Here is a 16,347-nt window from a genome sequence, read left to right on the forward strand (position 1 = left end):
CACAGTCTGTGCTCCTCCACATACCTTGCTTCCTAACTTAACAACTTTGAATAGGAAAAATTAAAAAAAATTATCTCATTGTGAGTTATTGGAAAGCATCAGAAAATACTACAAATGGTATCTAATCTTTGTGTGGGAACCCAATCTTTGCTTATCACTCAAATGTGATATGTGTGTGTGTTTGTGTGTGTGTGTGTGTGTGTGTGTGTGAATGGTCTCATATAGTCTCATATCCTATTGATGTGGTGACAGTGAGCTACATCCCGGCACTAAGCCAGCTCTCTATTAACAACTACACCACTAGCCCCAAGATTTTTATTGGAAAATTTGACTTTGCAGGGTTACTCGTGGTCTGAAGTACTGTTGACTATGAAGCAGTTTTCAAAATTAGTGACTGGTGGGGGTGATTTATTGTGGTGGTGCCATCCCTGAGCTGGTTGTTCTGTATTGATGGTCTTAAGAAAGCAGGCTGAGCAAGCCATAAGAAGTAATCCAGTAAGCTCTACCCCTCCATGACTTCTGCATCAGCTCCTGCTTCAGGTCTCTGTCCTGACTTATTTCAATAATGGTTGCAGTTACCTGGGTGTATAGACCGAAACACACCCTTCCCCCCTCCAACTTGCTTTTGGTCCTGGTGTTTCATTGCAGCAGTAACTAAGACTTGTCATAAGTAGACAAATTAGGACAAGAATAGGAGGATATCAGAGTGACAGAACTCACCAGTTTGTTTTTTTTTTTTTTTTTTTTTTTTTTTTTTTTTTTTTTTTTTTGATTTTTTGTGGGGAGGGTTATGGAAGGATTTTTGGAACCTTGGCTAGAAAAGTCATTGAGTGTTGAATGTTCAGTGAGATATTCTTTGGGAGTTTTGAAGATAAGACGGTGGAGAGCAGTACAGACTATGGAGGCCTGGCTTGTGACGCTTCAGAGGGAAGCAAAGACCCGACCTGGCCTTCTGTGTGAAGAATCTGCTGTAGTGTTTACTCAGTCGAGGTTGACAAGAGGACAACACCAATAGCATGATACCTTTCGTTGCTAGGACAGTGGATGCTGGTCACTGGGGCCTGAAGAATCAACTGCGATTAAGAAGAGGTGAAGTCTCCTGGGAACTGTTTCCCATAGGTCAGCACATAGAAGCTTTGTTCCACAAGTGGCCATGGTTTTATCTTGTGCTGTGCTGCCGGCTGAACTCGCTAGTGTAAGGGCCACCCACATGGCTCTGGCCTTGAAGACATGAAGGGGTCATGAAAAGCAGCTGATGCTTGGCACTGAATGGCCGGACTGCAATCCTTGAAGAAAGCCCAAGAGAGGCTCCTGGTGCAGCCCAGTTGTAACAAGGGACCCCAGCAGGTTTGGAGATGCCAGTGCCATGGGATGTCTGCCAAGAATGGCAGCAGCAGTGGGGTGGGGTTCCCTGGAAACGAGAAGACAAGCTGCGTGTGCTGCAGAAGGCAGAGCCTGAGACGTGGCCAATGGACATTGTGTCATTTACACTGTTGGAGTTTGCTTTGTTCAGAGTGTGACTGTGGCCTGGTCCTTCCCTCTTGATGAAAGCAGTTAACTTCATTTTACTTTTACAGTACTCCACAGATAAAAAGACATTAAACTTTTAAAAGAGCGGTTGGAATTTTTTGAAAGGAAGAGAAAACCAACATTTTAATGTTTTTGAATTTGTAAGGACTGTGAGGCTTTTCAAGTTATCTTTGGTTTATGTTGTGATATTGGTATCAATCTTGGGCATAAATGAAAATTGAATCGTTCTAATTGAAATGAGTTGTGCTTGTGGAGTATAACTCAGATGCTAGAAACAATGACCTGATGAAGTTTGTAGGCAAATGGATGGAACAAGGAAAAAAAAAAAATCACCATGAGTGATGATAGCCAGACTCAGGAAGACAAACATGGCGTGTAGTCACTTTTAAGTGGATATTAGCTGTTAATTAAAGGGTGATCATGCTGCAGTCCACAGACCCAGAGGCTAAGTAGCAAGAGTGGCTCAGCGGGCAGCGCATGCATCTGCCTGGGAAGGTGGGTGTGGACGGGGAGCTATGTGGAAACCTCGTACTGTGGAAATTCCCTGGAATCTATGAGAGTGACCTTAGTGAAGTGCTCCAGGAATGACGACATGGAGCCCGCTCCCGCCATCTTCCTGCCTGTGACAGGCTCACTGCAGTGGTGCCAGACATCCACCCAATCACAAAATCTCCAACCTACCATATGTCCTGCCTGCAAAATGACCTGGGGCTCTACTGGTGACACAGAATTTGTGCAACTGGCCAACCAATGAGTGGTCTAATTTGAAGTCCATGCCATAAGAGGGAGTCCCCGCTCAACACTGTATGAATGGCCTCGAACCAGGGACTGGTCAGCCCAGAGACCTAGGGTAAAGCCAAATCAACTTGCAAATGAAATAAAATCAATAAAAGATTTCTGATGGTATTCTGCTATACTCATAGTCTAATCAGAGAGGCATTGTCCACCAACTGATGGGGGCAGATGCACACCCACAGCCAAACACTAGGCAAAGACAGAGAAACAATCAAAGAGAACAGGGAGGGTTCTAGGAGCCAGAAGGGCCAAGAACTTCACTAGAATGTGGCTCACAGAGCCAACTAAGCAGGGCTACAAAGACAATTGTAGATGTATGGGTCTGAGCTAGTTCATCCGCATATATGACATGGCTTTGTAGCTTGGTGGTCCTGTGGGACCTCCAACAGAGAGAATGGGAGGGGTATATCTGACTCATTTGCTTGTGCTTGGGATCCCTTTTCTCCTACTGGATTGTCTTATCTAGCCTCGATATGAGAGTTTGTGCCTAGTCTTATTGTTACTTTACATGCCATGTTTGGTTGATATCTCTGGAAAACTTGCCCCTTTTTGAAGGAAACTTGAGGAGGAGTGGATCTGGGGGAGAGGAGAGGTGGAAGAGCAGGGTCTTCCAGGAGAGGAAGTAATTGAAACTACAGTTGGGATACAATTTATGTAAAGAAAACATGAAAAGCATTTACTGATGTGTATGTCCATGTGTATATGTGTATGTGTGTGTGTGGGGGGGCTCTCTTTTTCTGCAGATCTGCCAATTTGTGCTGTTTTTCTCAACCCCCTCTCTGGCTGGAAAAAATAGGGTTTTTTTTTTTTTTTTGTTTTTGTTTTTCTTTAAACACTGCAAGGGGAGGAAAATAGAACTGTGACATAAGGGTTTTGTAATTTACTACTTTTCTGCATTCTACTTAAAAAGACATTCTGTTAACTTAAGAAATAAAGAAAAATAGAGAAAAAAGTGATGTGTTGGTATGTCAAGTTGGTAAGGGATCAGGTGTACTGGCTAGTTTTATGTCAATTTGACACACGCTAGAATCATCTGAGAAGAGGGAATCTCAATTGAAAAATGGCTCCATAAATCCAGCTAGAAGGGAGAACAAAACACTCACTAGAGGAAATAATAGGACAAATAGAAGAGCAGGGATTGAAGAAAAGATCATCCAGAGACTGCCTCACCTGGGGATCTACCCCATATGCCGCCACCAAACCCAAGCACTATTGCTGATGCCAAGAAGTGCTTACTGGCAAGAACCTAATATGGATGCCATCTCAGATGCTTAGCCAGAGCCATACTGATACAGATGAGGATGCTTGCAGCTAACCATCAGACTGAACATTGGGACCCCAATGAAGGAGCTAGAGAAGGGACTGAAGAAGCTGAAAGGGTCTGCAACCCCATGGGAAGAACAACATTATCAACCAACCAAGCCCCCCAGAGCTCCCAGGGACTAAAACACCAACTAATGAGTTCACATCGAGAGACCCATGGCTCCAGGTGCATATGTAGCAGAGGATAGCCTTGTCTGGCATCAATGGGAGGAGAGACTTTGGTCCAGTGATGGTTCATTTTCTTAGTGTTGGAGAACACTAAGAAACACTTAGTGTTGGGGGCTGAGGTGGGAGTGGGTGGTTGGGAGAGGGATCACCTTCATGGAGGCAAAGGGAGGGAAAGGGGGGAATATCAGTGGGGGGGGGGAGGGGAGAACATTTGAAATGTAAAAAAAGAGAATATCCAATAAAAATGAAAACAAAGCAAAAAAAAAAAAAAAAAAAAATCCAGCTGTAAGGCATTTTTCTTAATCAGTGACCAACGAGGAAGGGCCCAAAAGGACCAGCCCATTGTGGGTGGGGCTATCCCTGAGTTCTATTAAGAAAGCAGACTGAGAAAGCCATGAAGAGCAAGCTATAATTAGTATCCTTCCATCAGTTCCTGCATCCAAGTTCTTGACCTGTTATAGTTCCTGTCCTGCCTTCCTTAGTGAGGACTGTTACCTGGGAACTGTCAGCTGAAATACCCCCACCCCCACTTACTCCCACCAGTTTGCTTTTGGTCCTGGTGTGTCATCACAGCAATAGTAACTCTAACCCTAACAAATCCTATTCATGACACTGTATTTGTGCTGGTTAACAACCATGAGCTGAAGGTAGGGAGAATGGTGTCAGTCTAAGTAAGAGGCTTTGGCTGTTTTATATAACACACTGTTTTCATATGGATATTGTTAGTGTGGAAGGAGATAAATGAAAAGAGTTCAGGGCTGTATGAGGCAGAATACATATGATTTGGTGATTAATTTAAGAGAGAAGACTGGCCAGCAAAAGAAGGGAGACCCAGATATTAAAGATGCCCTTTACAAGGTGCTGAGGTTGATGTGGGAGATGACTGTGAGCCTGGAGTCTCTGGGAGACTTTCAGAGATGTTCTGAAAGTGTATCGGTATGCACACAGCAAGTAAAGAGTCTGAAAACAGCAGGATGACCACTGCTCCGTGAGCAGGGGAGGCAGGCGAGAGGAGGGGATGTAAGCTTCTTGGTTTCTGGAGACATGTGGTATAAAAGGGAATCAAACTGAAGCCATTTTGAGTAAAACTTCCATTTTGAATAGAGGGTCAGGTAAAGTTTAAGTTCCCAAGACTGCCCTGGGTAGCTGACACCCTGGTTGGCACAAATGGACATGTACATGGGAAACTGACACCCTGGTTGGCACACTGAGACATGAATGAGCGCTCAGTAGGTCACCCTGCTACAGCTGAGTAAACCAGCTCGTGAGAACAGGACTGGAATACCCCAAAGACGTGTTACTAAGGAAGCTCGCCTATCCCTAAATCCTGATTGCTGGAAAAACAAAGCTGCTCTTTAGCACAGATGATTGCAATGTCCACACTTCAATGCTCTGTAACAGCCTGGCTCAGCGCGGGGGATGAAGGGTGGGCTGGGCTCCTATGCCTGTCCTATGGCCCTGTTTGATCAGTAACGCCTTGATTGCAGTTTGTCGTCTTCATTGTATTGGACCCCATAATGGTGGCAGCTGCCGTTGAGATTAACAAGCTCCTTGAACTGTAAACAGCCCAACTCACATCGATCAGGTGCTGGGCAATCGCCATGAACTGAGTGCTTTCCCATCTGGGTCTTGTCGGGGTGTGACAGGTGACATGAGATCTTGACCACCACAATCTGGCCATATCAAGACACAGTCTTGTCATGAAAATGAATTTTCTCCAGTTGGGGGCTCCACTTAGCCACCTAAAAGAAGGAAATCTCTGGCTAGGAGTCATCAGATCTGCCCTGCTAGCTAGGAACACACTTGACTCCAGCTTCTCACTTAGGCACAGCTGGGCGTCTGGTATTTGGTGAACACAATTACGTTTTTAAGGTCATCCTGCAGGAAGTGAGGATTTATTCAATATAGATTTAACATGGCACCTTAAAATCGAGAAACTGGGAAAAGTCATAATGTGGCAAGACAGACGCTATCTTTAACTGATTTAGTTTATACATGAGTTAATGCTACATGAATGAATTCTAAGATACATATATCCTGCTTGTTTCTCTAGTAGACTCTATATAGCCTTTTCATAGTTTTCCAATTTTATACAAGAATGCTAGGATCTGCCAGTCAGACTCCGGCTCTCCTTCCCTTAAACAACTGTTGAAGGAGCCTTGCAGGCCAAGAACCATCAAACTCTACCCCACTTCTGGAAACTCCGAATACACACATACTGTGTGCACCACTGCTCCCAAGCGGACAGGCCTGGGGAAGCTTTGAATATGATCTATTTTGTGGTTTCTTTCTTTGTAGCCTGGGCAGTGTCCTTCGCAAGCCGAGCATGGCTAATATTTCCGACTGCAGTGCTGAGCCACTCCATCAAATTACCCAGTCTGAGGAATCCAGGGCACATTCTCTACTTCGTGTTACCTTGTTCCATCAAGGAAACACAGGCAGGGGGAATAAACAAAACTTTAAAACTCCTCACATTTTTTCCTTTCCTTTCCTTTCCTTTCCTTTCCTTTCCTTTCCTTTCCTTTCCTTTCCTTTCCTTTCCTTTCCTTTCCTTTCCTCTCCTCTCCTCTCCTCTCCTCTCCTCTCCTCTCCTCTCCTCTCCTCTCCTCTCCTCTCCTCTCCTCTCCTTTCCTTTCCTTTTCTTTCCTTTTCCTTTCCTTTTTTTTTCTCCAGGCAGGGTTCCTGGATACCCTAGAACTCACTTTGTAGACTAGGCTTGCCTTGAATGCAGAGATCTGCCTGTCTCTGCCTCATCAGTGCTGAGATTAAAGGTGTACACTACCGTAGCCCCGCAACTCTCCACTCTTCTACCAATTTTCGTTTTCTGGTCGGGCCAAGCTTGGTGCTCAGTGAGCCTCTGGAAGTCTGAAGTGGTAGGTGGCAGCCATGCAGCTCAGCTTCACTTGGGCCCAACACAGCCTAAGTCCTCACTTGGGAGTCCCACGTGGCCCATGCTTTCTATCCAGGGTTGATCAAGGATATAATTGTAGATGTACGTTCTGGCCCTTGCTCAGGTGTCCCACCCGGAAGTCTAAGGGCAACCTAAACTTTGGAAATGGCTCCCTGTGCCCCCTTGCATCCCATCAGGAGATGGGGGAGGAGCAGGGGGAGGTCCTTACCATTGTCGTTACCTTGCTTGATTTCCTCCGCTGTCCGATCTATCAACACATACAAGGACCACACCACACAGGTGACAGCGATGACATGGAATGTGACAGAGCAGAAGATTTTCCTCCTTTCGCTCGTGGTCATCTGGAGCTTTTCCCACTGCAAACAGAAAGGGATCACTCACTGCCGAGTTTACAACCAGAGCATTTTGTGTTCACTTTGCATTCCAGACAGGAATCCACAAGTGTAAACGTTTTCAACACTGCTGTACTCAAGAAAGACTCCTGCATTTGGAGAGATATGAAATCATCAGTGACAGAGTAAATACAACTTCATTTGTAAGAAATAATTTCCTAGGCTCCAAATAAATCAAGCCAGTTTGTAACTCATTCTACAGTAGGAGGGAGGTAGGCTCGCGGTATTGTGTGATTTTTAACTTCGGTGGGGACGAGTAAATTGGTAAAAAAGAGGTATGTAGTGTGTGACTGTAATGTCAGAGCTGGGGGACGGAGCCAGAAGAACTTCAGGGCTGCCTGGCCAGAAGACCCACTGGAACAGGTGAGGTCCATTGTTCAGTGAGAAACACTGTCACAAAACTACACTCACTGAAACACGTCCGCACCTGCGTGTATGTGTGTGTGTGTGTGTGAGTGTGTGTGTGTACACATGCATGTATTTGCACTCGTGTGTGTGTGTGTGTGTGTGTGTGTGTGTATCACATACAATGTGTATCACACACAATGAGATATTATTATTTTTTTTAGAAATTACTTCCTTTTAGGCTTTAGCCCATTACTTCACTGCGGTCCCAGGTTATACCTAGTGACACACAGTACTCACTACTTGGATGACTATCTAACAGGGCTAGTGTTGGGTGGATGGGGAGAGCAGGGTGTGGATGGTAGGCTGAGAGCCACAGGGGGAGTTCATGGTTTCTGCTGACAGCTGTTCTAGAGAGGGAACTTTTACCATCAGAGTAACAGAAGGAGAATCTGCTGGGGGCTTTCTCAGAGCACCCCTGAACCTGCTGCACACAAGCTGCACGTGCGCCACCTATGGAGACCTCCGCCTCAGAAGGCTGGTGGCTCCCCCTTAGTCAACAAAAGAAGAAAGGTCAGAAGCCCTTGATGTGAAGTATGCATGAGGGCCTGTTTATCATACTTCAAAAGAAGACATTCTCAACTTTCAGTGTTCATGCAGCTACAGTGGCACCTTTTCATGCTTTGAATATTTCTTTACTTTTGCATCTTGAGTTTCCGTAGGAAAAATTAGGGGATGAATTTTATGAACCGGTATGCAAAACCTTTTAATAAAGCTCAACTATTTATATTATTATCCCTTTGATTAAGCAAAACTCTGGGAGCATTTGGAGAGTCCTTCCCTTCTCTGTCCTAGCAACACGCAGGCTTCAGTGTACAACTCAATTAAAAGCAGGGAGACGTGGCACAAAGTCCAGGATCTGCCACCAGGTGGAGATGTAGCTGGTGTTGTCTACACTGTCCCTGTCTGGATCCCCTGCTTGTCACTCTCTGGTGACAAGTTTGTAGTAGCAGTCAGGACAGAGATACAGGATTGGCGGCCAGGTTGGGTGCCCAGTGGTCCAGGCTCGGTGGACAGTGACCATTCTTCACTTGGCTTGCTATTAACAGTTCTTGCATGTCTGTTGTGATTCCTGAGAAAGGCTGCCTTTCCAAACTTCTTAATCAACATAGATTTTTGCCAGCATTGCCAAGACAGCTTTTGTGAGCATTGTCATTGGCCAGCTACCTGGACATCAAGATTTTGCCTAGTAGATATAGAAATTGCCCTTTTGTTTCTTGTGTTATTTTTCCTCTTTTTTGTGTAAATACAAACGAATGGATCTCTTTTTAAAAATTGGGACATATCTAAAAAGCAATTTTATGAAATGAAATACATTGTCTAAAATCAATGAAAAAATAAGAGTGGATAGGGTGGAACCAAATAATTTATAAAGACTTTCATGCCAGACAACAGGAGCTCAGAGGCTATTACTTGCTAGAGACATTTTAAGGAGAAATGTATAATAGGATCGCCTACCTTTTCCACTTTATAAATCCTCACAGAACATTCAGAAACACACCACACAGTGTGTATACATGGACACTGCGCCCTCTGCTGCATGAAGACTTTATTGCATGTGATACTTTGTACCACAGAAATCAATGGGCACCTCTGCTCAGGTCAGTGTAAAAACCTTTTCAACCGGAGTCTGCTGGGAGCGTTCAGAATGGCAAAGCCGTGAAGGAAGGGAGGGTGCAAGTCTCATTTTAACAAGACATGGAAGGGCTGAAATGTAATATTTGCAGTGCTGAAATTGATTCAGTAGCAAGCTTGGTTCATAAAGACCTGATGAAAATTAAGGGAAACACTGAGACAATTCACATTGTATCTGTCTCTCTTGCCCAACTCCACAGAGCAATGTGTGACTTGTGCTCACATCCTCAGACATGCTGTGTGATGTCATAACATCACCTGCCGAGGATCTGTCAATTCTCAGAGTTCTACTCCCATCACCAGCATCAGGGCACCCAGTAGCCTATCAGACCACACAGCCCCACCGTTAAATGGGGTGTCGCCAGATAGCTCAGGCTGGCCCCAAATTCACAATCCTCTAGCCTCTGTCTCTGGAGTCCTAGTCTGATTATATCTGGCTTCTTTCCCACAATCCTTTAAGTTGTCCTCTTTTCGATCTTCCTGTCACATTCTCCTTTATGCTCTGAAAACGCATCAGCTAAGGTTGGACAACCACCTTCACAAAGTGTTAGCATCCCCTCTGAAGCTGGTCTTGAACTTTCCTTCCAGGCTTTGTATCCCCTGGTCTTGGACACTTGTTGTTTTTATCATCCTTGGCCTGTACTCTCTTGCTGAGGCCCCCAAGCAGCACAGCATTGAGCAGAAATCCTATTACTCCTCTTTCTCTCCCTTTCTCCCTTTCCTTTCCTCTCTTCTTTCTCTCCCCATTTTCCTATGTATCTCTCAAATTACTCACATAACCCTCAGTGGCACCAGCCCCGAGTGGTCCTTAACATCACTGTGGTTTTTGCACAACCATCTTTTTAGACAATTGCTACCATTTCATTTGCATAAATGCAAAGCTGAACTCTATGTGTTTAAATATTTTTCTGGGTCTTCTTGTATTATTACCATGGGGTTTGTCACATACCCCGTGTCACATGTCAGGTCTAAGATGCATCACATTCTGTAGGCACCACAACCCAATACATTACATGAGAGTTTAGGAAGACCTTTCAAATGCTCTGTGTTATGACACACTGGAGCAGTAAACGGGTCTAAAATAAAACAGTTGGCAGTTTGTTAATTGACAAAACAAGCAGTTTCATTTTAATTTTACTTTTGCCTTCCAAATTGACATCAAAGTGACAGGAAAACTTATTAAAATAGACTTGATAGTTAACAGTTTCAAGTACTTTGGGAAGGAACCAAAACTTGGTGTCTGAACGTTTTTTGAGGACTAACTTTTGAAATGAGAATCTCCATTCTACTTCAAGTCAACCATTTAAGAACATAAGAAAAGAAACTTAACTTTCCAGACCTTTGGTGAAACTGCTAAAAGTTTTCAGATCACCAGGAAACAGAAAAGCCTGCTTGAGACACAGCAGCTGGTTAAGGTCACTGAGTGACAGAAGCTACTGTCACAGAGAAGTCAGCAAGTATACCTAATGTGAACCTGTCCTTTAACAGAACTAAACTTAGCAATCCACATCGGTTCCTTGGCTTTGTCCCTGATAGCTAAACTTTTATCTGTGAATGCTGACAACTATTTGGTATTTCTGTATATTGCCTATAGTTGTAAGAGCTGTGTGTGTGTGTGTGTGTGTGTGTGTGCATGTGTGTGTGTGTGTGTGTGTGTGTGTGTGTGTGTATCTAGTTTCTCCATTTCTCTGGATAAGAGGGACAGGAGGAAAGGGTTTTGTGCCATAGAATTGCAAGCAAACATCCATCAAATTTGTAAATGGAAACAGGATGAGATAGACCACATACCTAGAATGGCCCGTGTAGCACCGAAGGAAAATTATTGTGTTGCCTTTTGAGGAGTTTGTCTAAGGGTTAGTTGAGGTTGTAGTTACTGATGTCTGGTTGAGATAAAGACCATACTGTAAACAATTGTCTGTAGAGGCCGGTTCTGGTGCTTTGATTTAATCAGGGATTTGTTTACTGATGCTGAAGGTTTTAGCTCCCAGTTGGGTTTTGATCTATCAATAAATATGCCAGTGGTTGGGATGAAAGAAAGAGGTGGGACTTCCAGGTTGCCACACGCTAGGAGAGAGGATTGGGTAGCAAGAAGAGAATTGAGATACTTGGGGTAGAGAGACAGAACAGACTCAGAGCTACAAAAAAGAGATCTTTCAAAATGAAGACAGAAAGAAAAGTGGCCCATGGAAGAGCAGCCCTAAGGGCAGGACCAGTGGGGTTCATAGAAGGTAACTGGACAACTAAGCTGAGGACAGACTTGGAGGTGTTGAGTTAGGAGTAAAGGCAAGGGCATGATAGCTCCAGAAGGCTGAGAAGAGCCCAGCCACAGAGCCAGTAAGGCAGGTTAAAAATGAGCTAATATGTTTCTTCTGCAGATCGGAGACAGCTCCTGCGTACGTGCATGCCTGTGATTCAGTGGGAGCTCAAAGCCAAGCAGCAGAAGCTTCATGCTGCAGTTATCTGTCTTACTAAGAATGGCTGCTAAACTAGAGTAGTTGAGAATCTCACATCAATAGCCTTATGATGCTACTGGCCAAGTTGAGTCTCCTTTTGCCTTTTGAATTCCTGAGGAACAGGCATTCCACAAACAAGGGATAACAGTGAATGTCACTATTACCAGTAGTTCTTAATGTTGTCTGTTGTGATGATTAATGTGGATTGACAACTTGGTGGTGTTTGAAATCATCATGGAAACACATTTCCAGGCAAGAGACTGTTTAGATTCAGTTAACCGAAATAGGGAGATATACTCTGAATATGAACGGTCCTCTTCCACAGTCTGAGGTCCCAGATTGGAGAGAGAGAGAGAGAGAGAGAGAGAGACAGAGAGACAGACAGACAGACAGACAGAGAGAGGAAGAGAGACAGAAGCTAATCACAGGCATTCATTGTTCTTTGCTTCCTACTTCCTGGGTGTGGACACCATGTGACCAGTCCCATATTGTCTTTCCATCTTCCCTGCTATGGAGGCTTATATCCCTGAGAACTGTAAACCAAAACGCATTCTACCCTTCCTGGGTGTTATCAAGTCTTATTTGTTTTTGTTTCTGTCACACGAATGAAGCAGCTAACTAAAACAGCCAGGCAATGCAGCCCCGTGGAGGGGCCTGCTTCCCTGTGTATACACACAGGTGTTGCAGAATTTGTCATTTGTCAAATCTAATGATTTGTATTGTAGTCATCTAATCCAAGTGATGATCACTGAGACGCAGATTTCAGGGGTCAGACTCTCGCTGTGGCACTAAGAATGGAGCTTATGACACCAAGTCTCCCCGCAGCTATTATAGCTCTGTCCTTTAATACCTCATGCCAATGTACTGACAAGAATATCCTGCTTTAGTTGGCAGAGGGACACATTTAACAAGTAAATGCTGAACAGGACCAGTAAGTTAGAAAGGATCTGGTGAGCATTCAACAGTTATCATAATATGGACTCTGTAGTCTAGCATCCATGAGGAATTAGATTCTCCTCATCTTCTGGACTAACTTAGAAGGTTGCTACCATCTCTGAGGGATGTAGATAAGATTAAATTTTGCAGAATTAAGTCACCAACCCAGTCTAGTTTGGCACAAGGAATACATTTTTCTGAGTAGCACACCTCATCACAAGTTAAGAGGATTTATTTTTGTTAACTATAGGGACAGAGATAAAAGAAGTAATAGGCAAGTTGCTTTGCACATAGTAGGTGGTATGATCTACAAGATTATATACTGATGACTTCTTTTACTTTTAAGCATGAATAGAATATATTACAGATGATCCCAAATGTTCTGTTTTATGTTTTCTTTTACTGAAAGGTTAAGGGATGCAAACATACCAAATTTGGAAATAGAGCTCAGTGGTGGGGTGCTTCCCTAGCATGTAGGAGGCCTGCAGTTCAAGTTCATATGCAAACATGTATCCCAAGGCATTGCCGTGATTCTTGTGGCAAGGTTATATCACGCATGTGAAATGTAGATACAGTGTGTCAGAAACATCTCAGGTAAGCTATCCTGATCACTACCTTAGCACAGCTCCATGGCTTCCATTGGACAAATAGGGACAAGAAAGTGCTCTCCTTCTCAAAAGGTGGTTAACTTGAATCTTTGTAGAATCCTCTTAATGTTCAATTTCTTAAAATGTTTGAAGCCCCGAGAGTATACGAACAAGCCCTGTGTTACAGCATTGTTGTGGTATAGCAACAATCATGCTCCTGCACTTGAGACAAATTGGGAAGTGAAAACAGGCCAAACATAACTTGTCAGAAACCCTAGGGGTTGCTGGAACACCATTTAACCACAGGATGAGCTGTGCTTAGTTAACGCAAGAGGAGCAAGCAGGCGCTTAGTGGATAGGATGGTTGAATTTGTTTAAGGCATGAGGGATCTGGAAGATGTAGATTAGAGGTGTAACTCAGAGACACATGGTGTGCTCTGATGGTGCAGACGAGAAACCATCTAAAGGCAAAGTGAATGAACTGAAGAGTCTGAGACCAAAACACAAACAAACAAACGAACAAAAGCCAATGAACAAAGAAAAAACCATACAGGATACTGAGCAAGAAAAAGGAGCAGAAAAAGAGCTGGATTAGGAACAGGATTTCTGCTGTTTGGAAAAGCATAGGTCACCCACAGGCATGGTCAGATTTAGAGAGCTGATTTGATGGAGACTCCAGAATATGGTGTGAAGCAGACACTCACAAAGAGTTTTATCCAACCCTGGGAAAGTGACCCACCCTCCTCACATCTCAGTTCTGTCTTTGGTAAAGCTGAGGTGGTGGTGGGTACCATCTATGCTGTTAGGGCTCAGACCAGCACCCCACACATACCGGTCAGGTACTCTACTACTGGGCTCTCTCCACAGCCCTTCAATGCTGTCTCATGTGTGGATGAAGTTATGCATATACTATGTACATATAAATAGCACACAGTCAGAACATACATGAGCCAGGGAATTCCATCTGGCTTGTAAAACCCTATTCCATTAGGTTCATAGTAGGCCTCGAACAACTGCATTTGTTCTTTGAATTTATCTCATTACAGCTAACTTGGTTTGCCTGGGTCTCACCATCTCTCTCAGACCTATCCCACTTCACTCACTTAATAGTCTACTCTGTTCCTCTGACCACTGAATCTCTGCATCTTCAAGTGACCGAAGAACCCACTGTCACTAAGCAAAGTTGGTCAGGACTTCAGAAGTGTGTAGGCCTCCAATTCGTTGTGTGCACAACCTTCTGTATGCTCACGATTATCCCCAAATAAATTGCAGCACCAAATAAGAATGCAAGACTGTAATTCTAGGGACTAATAGCAAGAAGAGAGACGGCGACATGACCAACGTACAGGCGTTCTTTTCTTCTGGATAATTTAGATCCATGACCAATGGAATCTGCAGAGAACAGAATCCCAGCATGTGATCTGTGTTGTCAACCTCACCTAAAATTTCCTCTCTTAAATATGCATACATTATATAAACATGCATCATATATACAGTGTGTAAACATTCACAGTCCTGATGCTAGATTACCAAAGCATTTTTATCATACCCTTTCCCTCATCTCTCTCTTTTCTGCCCAGAGTTTTGCGCTGGATGCTTTAGAGCAACATCTTTATGTAGGGGAGAAAGGCGAAACAAAATTGTCCACTAGAGGGCAGAGTGCTACTATAAAGATGATTTGTAAGTAGTGTGTGTGTGTGTGTGTGTGTGTGTGTGTGTGTGTGAGAGAGAGAGAGAGAGAGAGAGAGAGAGAGAGAGAGAGAGAGAGAGAGAGAGAGAGAGAGAGAGAGAGGGAGAGAGGGCAGGGAGAGAGCTGCATGGATCTGTTGGGCAAGCAGTTAAAATGCCAAATTTCTAGGCTGCAACATAGGTTTGTGGCTTGGGCGTAGAAGCCTAGGAATCTGCATTGTTAGTGTGAACTACAAATGATTTTCATTTTGGGTAAATTCTGAGAGTTACCTCCCAGAGAAATGAAGGGCTTGGGGAAATATTTTAGAGAAATAATGGGACACATAGTAATACTTTTGTGTTTGTGATCCTATTCCTTGTTTTTCATACTCTCCCCCAACCCACCTGTGTCTGAGCTGTGATTATCACATTAAAAACACAAATTAGTTAACGATCAAATCAAAAGGTTAAACAAAGTTTCTTTAAAAATATGGATTGTTCTGCTTTCTCCCAGAGGTTCTGCCTCAGGCAACAGACTGATCAGTAAACTATGGTGTGGTGTACATGGTGCTCAGTTATGCAGATTAAATGTTCAGGGCACACAGGAGAAACTGGGTTCCATTTCTAACATGGCAACATTTCTCTTCCCTGAGGATTTAAGGACCCTCGACATAGCCATGTGTCAATCGACCACACTCTACCCTGGAATCCCCTCGCCCAGTCTGACTTCTGCCATGCTTCTCTCCTTTGTTTCTTCAGCTTTTCACAGCACCTGCAGGGTCCACTCAAACCCGGCTGCTCTGGGATCACTCACTGATCATAACCTTGAAAGTAGGAGACAGTTTCCTTTTACCAAGCAGACTCAGAGACTGGCAATATTAGGAGACTAGTGGTTTCTTGGGACAGAGATTTTCTGTATTACCTCAGCTGGTCTGAAAGTGTGAATGTAACCAGGCTGGTCTCAAACTTGATGCAATCCTCCTGTTTCTAATGTCCTAGTACTGGGACTGCAGATATGTACCTCCAGACCTGGTAAGACGTCTGTCTGTCTGTCTGTTTATCTGTCTGTCAATCAATCAATCAATCAGTCAATCAATCAATCAATCACTTGTCTTTATTACTGTGCGTTTTTGTTTTTGGCCTAGTTGTCCTGGGGCTCACTGTATAAAACAGACTGGCTGCAGACTCCCAGAGATCTGCTTACCTCCTGGTCCAATTGTGAAAGACATTTTAAATTGCTCACTTTTAATACCCCATTTTCAAGACAAAGAAGCCAAGGCTTAGAACATGGAACTACAGTGACAGATTTTTTTTTTCTTTAATTCGGGAGCTAATGAAGAAGTATCACAATGGACAGGGTTGTTTTAATTGATGGAAAAGAAAATTACTGGTCAGGGTGGCAGATGTGGAATTTGGAGTGTTTATTAGATTAAGAGACTGTAATTGCATATTAATAAGAGATAATAGGCTTTGATGTTATAAGCTCTTCTATTGCTTTTCAATGGCATTTCATTGTTGTTAAATATCATTCTAGAATATTCCTT

General features: G+C 43.7%; 1 protein-coding gene across 8 annotated transcripts in view; it reads right to left on the reverse strand.

The window, feature by feature from the left end:
* The window catches only part of MARCHF1 (membrane associated ring-CH-type finger 1), a gene marked incomplete at its 5' end in the record, with an annotated part of 479,472 nt that overhangs the window by 6,314 nt on the left and 456,811 nt on the right, over positions 1 to 16,347 (reverse strand). For 4 of the 8 annotated variants that reach the window (XM_080929124.1, XM_080929120.1, XM_080929122.1 and 1 more), the window contains one exon: positions 6,948 to 7,083. In XM_080929124.1, coding sequence (XP_080785250.1) covers positions 6,948 to 7,083 — 136 coding nt within the window. Of the gene's footprint in view, positions 1 to 6,935; positions 7,084 to 16,347 lie in introns of all 8 variants that reach the window. The other 4 variants (XM_080929123.1, XM_080929119.1, XM_080929121.1 and 1 more) reach the window with 1 other exon arrangement.

This window comes from Micromys minutus (genome assembly GCF_963924665.1).
Source record: "Micromys minutus genome assembly, chromosome: 14".
In the NCBI taxonomy this organism is placed as follows: domain Eukaryota; kingdom Metazoa; phylum Chordata; class Mammalia; order Rodentia; family Muridae; genus Micromys; species Micromys minutus.